The following is an 11,585-nucleotide window of genomic DNA, read 5'->3' as shown; positions in this document are numbered from 1 at the left end:
GCCTTTGGATGGTGGAAGGATGGGGCAGATAAATCAATCACAAGTGGTACAAGGAAATTTTAGGGGTGATGGATATGTTAATTATCTTGATTATTTTTTTATTTAAAAAATTTGTTAATGTTTATTTTTGAGAGAGAGAGAGACACACAGACAGAGCACAAGTTGGGGAGGGGCAGAGAGAGACACACACACAGAATCCGAAGCAGGCTCCAGGCTCTGAGCTGTCAGCACAGAACCCAACACAGGTCTAGAACTCACAGGGCACAAGATCATGACCTGAGCCAAAGTCGGACACTTAACTGATTGAGCCACCCAGGCGCCCCTTGATTATCTTGATTATGGTAAGTTGCAAGACCTGGAGGCAATTTGGTAGCACTATAGTTAGAGCTGGTACCACAAATCTTACTCTTAGGAATTTATCTTAAAGGATATTTCAAAAGAAATAAGAAGTTCTTTATACAAACACCTTCATAGTAGGACCACCTATATCAAAGGTATTGGGAATTATGTAATTGCCCAGCCAGTATGACAGGGTTAAATCAACACTAGACCATTTTATTCACAATTATAGATGAAAAATGGAAAGTAAGGGGCAAAATTATTATTACAAAATAATGCAAATGCGTTGTGTACAAAGACTACAGAATTGTACATATACAGTGATAACACCTATGCAAACATACATACATGTGTAAGAATACAAAGGAGAAAAAAAACCAGAACATAGGAAAACCTAGTAGGTGAATGATAGGTAATTGGCATGTGAGTGACTTTTTTCTTCCTGTTTTGTCTCCTGTAATGTTACAATGTTTTCATAACAGTTTTTAAAATATTTCCTTTGTTGGTTTTGGCTCAGTCTCCCAACCTGGTGATTATTCTGAGTCTTGCATCTATCAGCTACCAGCATCAGCACCTCAGCGTGGTCAGCCACAAGCTCGATCAGCTTGCCTTCTATGTTTTCTAAATTGTGGACAAAATGCTGAACAGAACTAGGGTGTGGTGTTGAAGGACACACTCTTTTCTTCTTGGTGAAAATCTTCCGTTGCTGCTAGTCTGTTTTTTTGTTTTTTTTTTTTTCAATACCATAAACGACAGAAACCCAGTTCCCAAGGAAGGAGGAATACCAGGAGATGGTCAGCAAAGTGAACCTAAACGAGATGGAGCTGCTTATCTGAGTCTGCACCATCTTATTCATTGGGTAAAGCCAATCCCAATCATCCCTGGCCAGAAAACCGCGCTCACAATCAGAGGCAGCTCCGCAAACCACAAATAGGAAATAGTAGGTGTCTATGAGAAAGTTAGAACGTTGAAAAAGCCCTAGGCCAGAGCTCAGGAAATATAGAAAGCCACATACACCACCCACAGAAGGTAAGAGCCCCTAAAGGGACCCCAGCAGCAGTCTCTCACCTCCTCCCTACTTTTGGAGCATGTCCAAACACAATCAGGAGGGTAAGCCCAGATCCCCTAACTGGCCCCGCAGCCCCTGGAGTCCTACCCTATGGGTGGAGCACATGGACAGTTTCAGAACTAAAGAATATGCCTATGAATATACCCAGCCCAATGCTGAAGCCTTCCCCCACCCTCCTGCCAAAAGATTGGGCCAGATCTGCCTGGGCAGAAACCCAGACTGCATGCAAACCCAAGGCCCTTCCCTCATTTCCTGCTTATCACCTGTGACACCCCTCTTTCTGTAGACATACACCAGGCTAGATGGCATATCCAATCATGCCTTTCAGATCCAGTGCTCTGCCCGCTCTCCTGGATGTACCCCCAAGGCCCAGTTAGTGACAAGCCTGAGATCTGCAGGTGTTCTGATACATTCATGTATTTAAAGTATGTAAAGAGTTTTAAAACAGTGTGTGCACATAGAAGAGTACTGCGATATCAGTAACCTTCACAACTCTTTTATGACATTAGTATCATCCCCATTTTATAGATCGAAAAGTTGAGGCTGAGAGTGGCTAAGTAGCCAAAGGTCACAGAGCTAGGAAGAGGTAGAAACAGGAAGTGACCCAGGAGTGGGTGACTCTAAGTAACTGGCTCTCATAGCAGGGCCACATTGTACCTTGTGCCAGGCCCTGTGTTTGTGACCCGGGTGCCCAGCTCCACGAGATCCCAGTTCCTGCCACGAAAGAGCTCCCAGAGAAGAACAGTCACATTAACCAAATCATTACACCACCAAACATGTGACAAGTGCCCAAATCCAAACATGCTGGGGCAGGTTCAAAAAGGGAGTGTTCGACTTACTCAGGCATAAAAAGGAGGACTTCCCAGAAGAGGAGACGTTTAAGCTGAGATGGGGATGGGGGCAGCTTTTCCAGTCTGAGGGCGTGAACTTACCAAGGGAACTGGAGAACACTTGCTGGAAGTACTCCGAAGTTGGGGGCAGTGGAGACCAAGTAAAAGAGGACAGGTGGGAAGGGGCTGCATTGTGTAGCCAGGCCAGGGAAGGGGCATGTGATCTGGCCTTGGATCAAGGGGAGCCACTGAGGATCTTTAAGCAGCCAAGTGGCTTGGTTTCTGCAGAGACAGACAGTGGGAGTACCCTACTGAGGAAAGTTTGGGGCCTTAGACTTGTCTGGAAGGCTGGCACCAGATTACTCTGTGTCCCTTCACCTCAGCAGAGGTGGGGGTAGTGAGGGACTCTGAGAGGCCTTTGGGCAGAAAGGCCAAGGATCAGGACGCCCACCAGCTGTAGCATCCTCCTGGCTGGAAGTCCCTCCATCCCTCCTTGCCGCTGTCCGCACCATCCCCTGGGAGGGAAGAGACTGGCTCGGGCAGCCTGGCCCTGGCTGGAGTGTGCAGCCCCCCCTTACTTCCCACCAGTGGGCTGGAAGGGGAAGATGGGTGCGGTCTTACTCATACACAGAGGCAGAAAGACAGATGGTGAGACCGGAGAGAGACACACACACTCCCAGGCCTGGAGATACACAGAAGCCCAAAAATGCCCTAAGGAAAGAGGCCAGAGGAGAGTTGGACCACCTGCACATGCCTCCGGGATACACTCTTCCAGTTCCCCAGACGATGGCCCTGAGCAACCAGCCAGCCAGCCAGCGGTATTGGGTTCTCAGAGGGGCCTGCCTGAGGCACCCACCCCAGCCCCACCCCACTCCCCACCCGTGGGACCTGGACCCAGCTATCAGCAAACCATCCTGATGACCTCAAGTGCCAGGAGGCAGGGGACATCAAGGATCCCAATCGGAGGCCTGGGTTCTAGGACAAGCTTGGCTTGAAGAGGGGGAACAGGTCACGGTCTCTTCCTGTGTGCCTCAGGTGGCTGAATTAGAATGCTGTCTAGTGCATTTCCTCTTTGAGGGAGAAAGGGGAGTAATCAACAGCCCTTTTGAGATTGTCTTGCAAACCAGGAACTCTATCTCCCAACATAAACATCCATAATTTTCTGTCCCAATTGCGGGCTTTTCCGAGTCCCAAAGCCATACATAGAGCACGGTAAAACCTAAGAAACCCGGACGCCCGACAATCCCAGAGCGCTGCTCCTGCGCCCACGGTGCCAGAATCTAAGGACGTGCGCCCGCCGGCCAGGCTGAGAAGACCTAGGCTGTTGCTCTCATTGCCATCTCAGACCGGGTCCTCCGCTTTCCCAGGAGAGTCCACCGCCAACGCCGAGCTCTCTCCCGCCCGGCGGCCGGCTCCTTCTGAGCCTACGAGGATCGCGCCTGGAGTTCCTCGGTCCTGGCGGGGAACGCGCGCTGAGCGCCGGAGAGAGTGGGGCTCGGGCAAGGTGGAGGAAGAGCTCAGGCTGGACTTTGCCCCAGACTCGCCGTGCGCGGTGGGCCAAGTCCTCGCGCTCTCGGAGCCAGCTTGCCCTATTCGCCGCCATGGCAGAGCTCCTGGATGTCCGAGTTGGCTCCTGAGCTCCCCGCCACGGGGACTGACGGGCAGGGTTGGGAAAAGGTTGTGGAGCAGGGATTGGGAGCAAAGAACGACGCGAGGCGCTTCCTGGGGGTGAGTCGGAAGGCTGCTGGCAGGGTTAGCTAGGCAGGGTGGCGGGAAGCAGAGGGCACCCCTCTCTGGGCCCCAGTTCCTCCAATCTGTCTCCGGCAGTGACTATAATTCTGCGTTCATGGAGTTTAAGTGAGCCAGTGGCTCAGAGTCCGGTTGCCCCGACCCAGCTCCAGGGGTCCCTGAGCCGCGCTATGCGTGGAAAGAAACCACACCCAAGTGGCCTGGAAGTCTAAACACCCTGGGCTAAACTGCCGAAAACGTTGAACTTTAATCAACCGCTGCTTCTTCAAGGAGTGCGTCTTATCTCCGTCCATAAGTGAGAACGACTTCACTTTCCCCCAGCAGCTTTTTCCCCCCAGATCGAAGTTTTGCCCTGAAAACAATTTAAAAGGCGGAGAAAACAATCACGGGTCAGTGACGCGTCCTACTCCATCCTCTCTTTTCTCCGGAAGAAGGGCAACAGGTAGGAGATGTCCCACTTCACAGATGGGGAAACTGAGGTCTGAAAGGGTAGCAGATGGCTCAAGTCCTCTGGGCCAGTAATGAGTGTGACACGGGCCCCCTTTGTGGCAGTGTCTTGTTCTGATGTTCTCTGAAGCCATACAGCCTGCTGACCCTGACTGCCCCAGAGTAAACCAAACAGAGGTCACTGTATTCCTAAGGTCCCAAGATTCTTGGATCTGATTTGCAAGCATCAGGACCTGAAGTTTCCATTGTCATTTGCTTAGGAGAGTGACCCAGTCCAGGCCAGTAAGCACAACTGAGGCTCTGAGAGCTCAGGGAAAGACACAGAGGCTGTGGGCCCAGGAGATAAGGAGCCCAAGATGCAAGTTTCCCTCGCAGCTCACTACCACCTCTGCAAGACTTTAAGCAATCCCTTTGGCAATCTGGGCCTAGTTTCCTTCCGGCTTGTATTTCCAAGATTTCCTTAGGGAGAAGAGCTAGTTACCTTTGCATCTGCATCATTTGGGTCAAGAGATATGGAGGAATTTTCCATAACTCTGTGGATCCCCTCCTTTTTATTTACAAACCCTCCAAGGACACTTTAAAACTGGGGAAAGTAATTGTTGGGAGAAGAGCTGCAAGGTCTCCTACAGACCACCAGCACCCCCCCCACCCCGCCGTCCCCCTAAAAACTGAATGTAAAATGGCCTTTGGGGTTTTCCCAAAAGAGGAATACACGCAGGGCTGGAAGCAGGTGCAAAGGAGATGGAAATCACCCAGGAGCCGCCCACATCGGCACCAACCGACCCCTGCTAAACTAGGAGAATGATCTCCAAGCTTCCAAATGGTTGTCAGTGATGTCTGCTGCCCCCACAAATGTTAAGGAACACTGCACCAGAGAAGAGGGAGGACTTGACCAGAGAAAAGGGGAAAAAATGCCCAGGCATCAAGGGGGATCAATTTGTATAGTTTTCATCCAAACAGTAAACTCATTTAATTCAAATTTTGCATCATGGGTTTTTGGAATCTTCAAAGCACAAAATTTTGAAATGTATTATTAAAATAAAACGTCTATGGAATAGAATCTTAAGGCTCCTTTGATTATGAAAATCTTGACCTTAGGAATTCTAATCTCAGGATGCTAACACTTGGTCTGATGCACAGGTGTGGCTCTGTAGCAGCAAAATCCGAGAAAGAGGAATCAGGATTCTAGAAGAATGGGCTCACAGACACAAAACTTTGAGGATCAAGATATCCTGAGACACGAGGCTTCTAACTACAGCCATTGGGGCTTAAAAGTAAAGACTCATAAAGTCATAGGACCAATCATTAAAGCATACGGTCACAAATATTATAAGAATTATGAGAATTAGAGTTTTTGAGTTACAGAATCCAGTACTAATAACATTTTGGAATTAAGAAAGAATAGAGGTGTGGATTTATAGGACCCAAATCTTCTAATCAGACCCTCTTAGGCAGGAATTCAAATTAAGTAATATATACTTCAGAGCTATGAAAATATCTAAAAACTAAGGAAGTCACAGCTCCCAGTAGTAGCATCATATTTTCAGGCACAAAATCTTAGTCCCAGCATCTCATTTTGAGGACTACACTTTTACATTTGACCAGAAGCTTAAAGTCATAGGAATATAATCACAGTTAAAGAGCTTAGGCTTCTGGTCGTGGACTCTTAGAATTACAGAATCACATTATTTGATTTATGGAAACACGTTAGGATAGTGGTCCAAAATTAAAAATAGAACAATAAAAATAGCAGCACAAAATTCAGTACTGAAATATTGTTATGATGTGATCTGGTTAAAATAAAATTGTTTTAAACTTTTTTCCCCCATTTTACAACAAAAAAAATGTAACATCGAAATCTGGATTTTCGCATTTTCGTTACTTTGTTAGAAGGAAACTGAGAGTTTTGCTGAACGAGTGAAAAAGCACTCTCCAGTCGTTCGAGCGCCCATCCGCTGAGGAAGGTCCACATGCAAACCGCGCTTCTGTTTACAAACCCGGATCCGCCAAGCGAGGATCGGGGCTCTCTGCCTCTTTCTTCCGAAGGTACTTGCCCAATGCTCAGCGGGGATCAACCCACAGAGAGCTCACCGCCACGAAGGACGCGACTAAAACCCCTGGAGGACGTGTCGCCCGCGCTCTGGAGACTCGCCCTACACCCACAGCCCCGCGGAAAGCTGCACCCCGGCTGGAATCTCTGGAGTCCGCGCCAAGGTCCGGATTCCTAAGGGCAGAAGGAGCCTCCTCCGAGGTCTGCATATGCCCTCCCGCCCCCAATTCACAGAGGAGAAAATTGAGGCCCCGCTTGGGACAAAGGACGGGCCCGAGGTGTCCCTGTGCAAGACCACAAAGAGAACCCAGGCTAATGGGGCGGCCGCAGCTGGGAGTCTCTCTCGCTTGAGGCGGGAGATCCCGCCCTGGGGGGTGGCCGGAAACGAACTCAGAAACCGGACACCCGCGAAGCAAACGGGTCCCCCCTGCCCGTCCTTTCCCCCGGGAGACGCCCTCACCTCGGCCCCTGCCTCTCGCAGCCCTCGCGCCCCTCTGCGGGAAGGCCCCCGGGGGTCCTGGGAGCCATGCGGAACCCTCCCTGGCCTGGGTGAACTGGAGGAGGAGGTTACTACGAGAGGACAGAAGCCTAGCCTTCATCCTCTTTAAGCTGTGTGCCACTTTCCGTCATATAGAGGGGTCCTGAGTCACCCAAAGACAGATGGTGGGGGTGGGGTGGCCTTTCCCTAAATGTCGATAACAGAAGGTCTCTTGAGGTGCAAACCCTCCGTGCAGTCGAGGAACCTGGGGCTCAAAGAGAGAAAGTGGCTGCCTCAGGCCCAGTGGGGGCAAAGAGCAGTCCTAACAGAGACGCAAGCGTGAGACTCCGCTAGCCGGCAAAGTCGCGGTGAGGCCAGGGCAAGTCACCTCCTCTATGGGGCCTAGGAATCCCCGTCTGAAAGATGAGGGGCTGGACGGGCAATGGGCAAGGCAGCCCTGACTGGGGTTTGAAAATCATCCTTGAAATACCTTAAGAGCCAGCCACCTGGAAGGTCTCCCTTCCCCAGCCGCTGCCCCACAAGAACCAAGCGCCCCCTCCGCCAATTCTCACCCTCTCTGGACAATAAAAAATGAAGCGAGCCTGTCCTTTCACCGCGGGCCCCAGCCCTCTGCAGAGGCTGGTAAAGTCCAGAAGCTCTGAGTTCCGGTGCCGAGGTCTCCCGAGACGGTTCCCGGCCTCTCCCGGCCTCAGTCTCCCCGTCGGCGCGTAGGGAGGCCGGCCCCGGGCGGTCTCCGAGAGCCCTCCCAGCTCTGACGTTGTGGGGCTCCCGCCGCGCCTCCACCGCTGCTCCCACCTGCAGAGGTGCGCGCGGGCCCAGGGGGCGGGCGGTCGGGGGGCGGGCGGGGACGGGGCGCCGCCCCAAGCTTCCTGGCGCCTTTAAGGAGAGAAGCCGGTGGAGGGAGGAGCCGTCCGGGTGTGTGCAAGGGAGCGCCTCGCCTGCGGTCTCGGCGGCCGGAGGCCAAAGCTGCGGAGAGGAACAGTCGCCGCGCTGCGCCTGCAGCTCGCCTCTTTACCCTCCACCGGCTGGGCCGCACAGGCGCGGTCTAGGCAGCCCCCACCGGAGTGCCCCAAGTCTGCACTAACTGCCCTCGCTTCAGGCCTTCCGGCCCGCAGCTTCCTCTGGGCGCAGGACTCGACGACGGTTAGCCCCAGGTCAGCGGGAGGCACAGACCAGCTGCAGGCGCCCCAGCCTTGGACCGTTTCCGGGCCCCTTGACCGCCTGGCACCGGCGCGCAAAGGGCCCTTCAGACCGCGACTGGGGCCTAGTCCCGCTCCCGACACCGCTGCCGGCTCCTGGCCTCGAGCTCCAGAACACGAGCAGAGCCGTCGGTGGGCGGGACACTCCTGAGCCTCCGTCTGCCCCGAGCCAGCCCGGAAACCGAGAGCGCCAAGACTCCAGCGCACCCCTGGAGAAGCTGTGCTCCGAGTGCCAGCCCGCGAGGACTCCCAGAGCTCTCCGCAGAGGGGTCCAGGGCCCACTCCTTTGGTCAGCAGCCCGGCCCCGCAGCCTCCGAGACCCGCCCCCGCCCCTCGACAGTAGCGGGCGGCGGGGACGCCCAGGACGCGGGACGGCTGCGCCATGACGGCTGAGAGCCGGCCGCCGCCGCCGCCGCCTCAGACGGAGGTGCTGGCGGCCGTGAAGGAGGAGCGCAGTGAGGCGGCGACCGGGGTGCCAACGGAGGCCACGGGTCGCGGCACCGGTGGGCGTCGGCGGAAGCGCCCCCTGCAGCGCGGAAAGCCACCCTACAGCTACATTGCGCTCATTGCCATGGCCATTGCGCACGCGCCTGAGCGCCGCCTCACGCTAGGCGGCATCTACAAGTTCATTACGGAGCGTTTCCCCTTCTACCGCGACAACCCCAAAAAGTGGCAGAACAGCATCCGCCACAACCTGACGCTCAACGACTGCTTCCTCAAGATCCCGCGCGAGGCTGGCCGTCCAGGCAAGGGCAACTACTGGGCGCTCGACCCCAACGCCGAGGACATGTTCGAGAGCGGCAGCTTCCTGCGCCGCCGCAAGCGCTTCAAGCGCTCGGACCTCTCCACTTACCCAGCCTACATGCACGACGCGGCCGCCGCCGCCGCCGCTGCCGCTGCCGCCGCCGCTGCCGCCATCTTCCCGGGAGCAGTGCCCGCTGCGCGCCCGTCTTACCCCGGCGCCGTCTACGCAGGCTATGCCCCGCCGACGCTTACCGCGCCGCCCCCTGTCTACTACCCCGCTGCGTCGCCAGGACCGTGCCGCGTGTTCGGCCTGGTGCCTGAACGGCCACTCAGTCCAGAACTGGGCCCCGCGTCGTCGGGGCCCGCGGGTTCCTGCGCCTTTGCCTCGGCCAGCGCCTCTGCAGCCACCACCGGCTACCAGCCTGCAGGCTGCGCGGGGGCCCGACCTACCAACCCCTCTGCCTACGCGGCCGCCTACGCAGGCCCCGATGGCGCGTACCCGCAGGGGGCAGGCAGTGCCCTCTTCGCAGCGGCTGGCCGGCTGGCGGGGCCCGCCTCGCCCCCCGCGGGTGGCAGCAGTGGTGGCGTTGAGACCGCAGTGGACTTCTATGGGCGCACATCGCCCGGCCAGTTTGGAGCGCTGGGGCCTTGCTACAATCCTGGGGGGCAGCTCGGAGCCGGCAGTGGAGGCGCCTATCATGCTCGCCATGCGACTGCCTATCCTGGCGGGGTGGATCGATATGTGTCCGCCATGTGAGCCGAGCTTTCGGTCGAAAATTCATAGATACCTCGGCTGTCCACATGAACTAAGTTTCCCTGAGACCTGAGAACAGGACTGAAGAGAGGATTTGAGAGCCACGTAGAAGGGACAGAGAGGGCAGGAGAGGCATAGCCTCCCAGCGCACCGCGTACACACCGGTCCGCTTTGGAAATGGGAGGATGTGGGGAGAGGCAGCGAGGGCCCACGGACTGGGACAAAGGACCCTCAGTAAGGCGAAGCTCCAAAGGACATGCCTTTCACATTCTACTGGGGAGGGTACTTGGCGATAATGGGGGCGCAGCGTAGTGCGTACGCCAGAGTCTAGGTCTGAACTGTGGGGAATCACCACCATGTCTTCACTCATCCCTGTATTGCAAGAAACGCGGCCGGGCCTTTTACACGGTTCTGCTTCTTGCGCCTTTGATTACTACAGCAAAGGCTACAATAGCGCCTTCCTTAAGGTGAGGAAGATGAGTTTGCAAAAGAAGTAGCCCCCTCCTTTTAAAAAAAAAAAAAAAGGGTGGGTGGGGGGGGAGGGTTCTGCTTCTCTTGACCTGGGGCTAGTTTTCCCTGCCTTTGAGAACTGCAGACCTGGCTTTTAGTCTGGAGACTGTGCCTCAGCTCCAGAGAGTGACCTAATCCCATCGCCCACATCCCCAGTCTCTTCATCTGCCATACAAGAAGGCTGCAGGATTCGACGCCATATGGCCTTTAAGGGCCGCGTCATCCTGGATGCTGCCCTGCGAATCTGGCAGCATCGGTGGGCCACCCAGGGCCTGACCCTATTCCCAAGAACTGGAACAGAGCTTAGGGCAAGCTCCTGCCCTGAAGTCTCTGGATTGGTTCCAGGCAGCAATTATATTATAATTTCTTGAACCTTTTGAGCATGATGTGCTGATCAGCAGCTGTTATGCTAGGTCATAAATTGTGTTTTCCAATGAGACAGGTAAAAATACATTTGTCCATTGTCCACGCTTTCATTTCAGTAAGTGACCCTGCACCAAATTGGAAAACTAAAATTCAAAGAGACGACAGGACTCAGGGCAGCCCTTTGGTTTTGGCTTGTTGAGCTGGCTCTTCCATCCCTGGCAGCCTCTGCAGTACAAAAAGGAAAGAGAAAAATTAACTGGGTCCGTCAGTGAAGTAAGCTTTAGAAAGAAACTGGATTTTTAACTTTGTTTTGTATCCGTTCGTTTTAAACATCAAGCTGACCCAAATCAGAGAAAACTCAACTACTTTCCCACCTTTCTCTTAAGATACCTTGTTAAGTTTTTATTCTGGAACCAAAATTTCCAGGGTTAAATACTTCAGAGGCTCGGTATGCAGCTCTCAGATAAACCTGAGTGTTCAGATGAACTGTTTTAATAAAAAATCTTTGATCAAGTGAGTTCTGGCAAGAGAAACTCTGCACCTTTCTGAGTAGTTAACTTGCTAGCGAAGGGGTGGGGGCTGCGTGAGAAAGAAGACTGAAAACCAGTGGTAATTTTTATTTTTAATCTTGGGAATTGTGCTCTCTTGTTCACAAAGGCATGCGAATGTGATTCAGTCCAGACGGGTATTTGTCTAAATGAGTACTGTCCAGAATGGAAACTACACGTGTAATTTAAAATTTTCTAGTAGCCACATTAATAAACAGTTGAGATTAACTAATATATTGTATTTAAGCCAATATAGCCAAACTATCATTTCAACATATAATCAATATAAAAATTTGTTGAGATATTTTACCTTTTTCATACTAAATCTTCAAAATCTGGAGTGCATTTACACTCACAACTCATCTACATTTGGACTAGCCACATGCCAAGTGCTCAATAGCAGTATGTGGCTGATGGCTACCGTACTGGACCCTACAGGTCTAGATGCTGGTCTTTCCTGACTTCAGTGGTGGGTAAATGA

The 11,585-nt window shown here is 53.4% G+C and overlaps 1 protein-coding gene across 1 annotated transcript; it reads left to right on the top strand.

Moving 5' to 3' along the window:
* Positions 1-7,902: 7,902 nt before the first annotated feature.
* FOXE1 (forkhead box E1) lies at positions 7,903-10,189 on the top strand. The gene has a single exon (XM_058693290.1). It carries the CDS (start codon positions 8,565-8,567, stop codon positions 9,681-9,683), a length of 1,119 nt encoding a protein of 372 aa, XP_058549273.1. The 5' UTR covers positions 7,903-8,564; the 3' UTR covers positions 9,684-10,189.
* The last annotated feature ends 1,396 nt before the right edge of the window (positions 10,190-11,585 follow it).

Source organism: Neofelis nebulosa, chromosome 12 (genome assembly GCF_028018385.1).
Source record: "Neofelis nebulosa isolate mNeoNeb1 chromosome 12, mNeoNeb1.pri, whole genome shotgun sequence".
NCBI lineage: Eukaryota > Metazoa > Chordata > Mammalia > Carnivora > Felidae > Neofelis > Neofelis nebulosa.
Note: the sequence above shows the minus strand (reverse complement) of the source record. Positions and strands in the feature narration are given on the sequence as shown.

Bases quoted from the DNA above. Each gene is read 5' to 3' on its own strand.
- FOXE1 (XM_058693290.1), top strand. From the start codon at position 8,565: ATGACGGCTGAGAGCCGGCCGCCGCCGCCGCCGCCTCAGACGGAGGTG.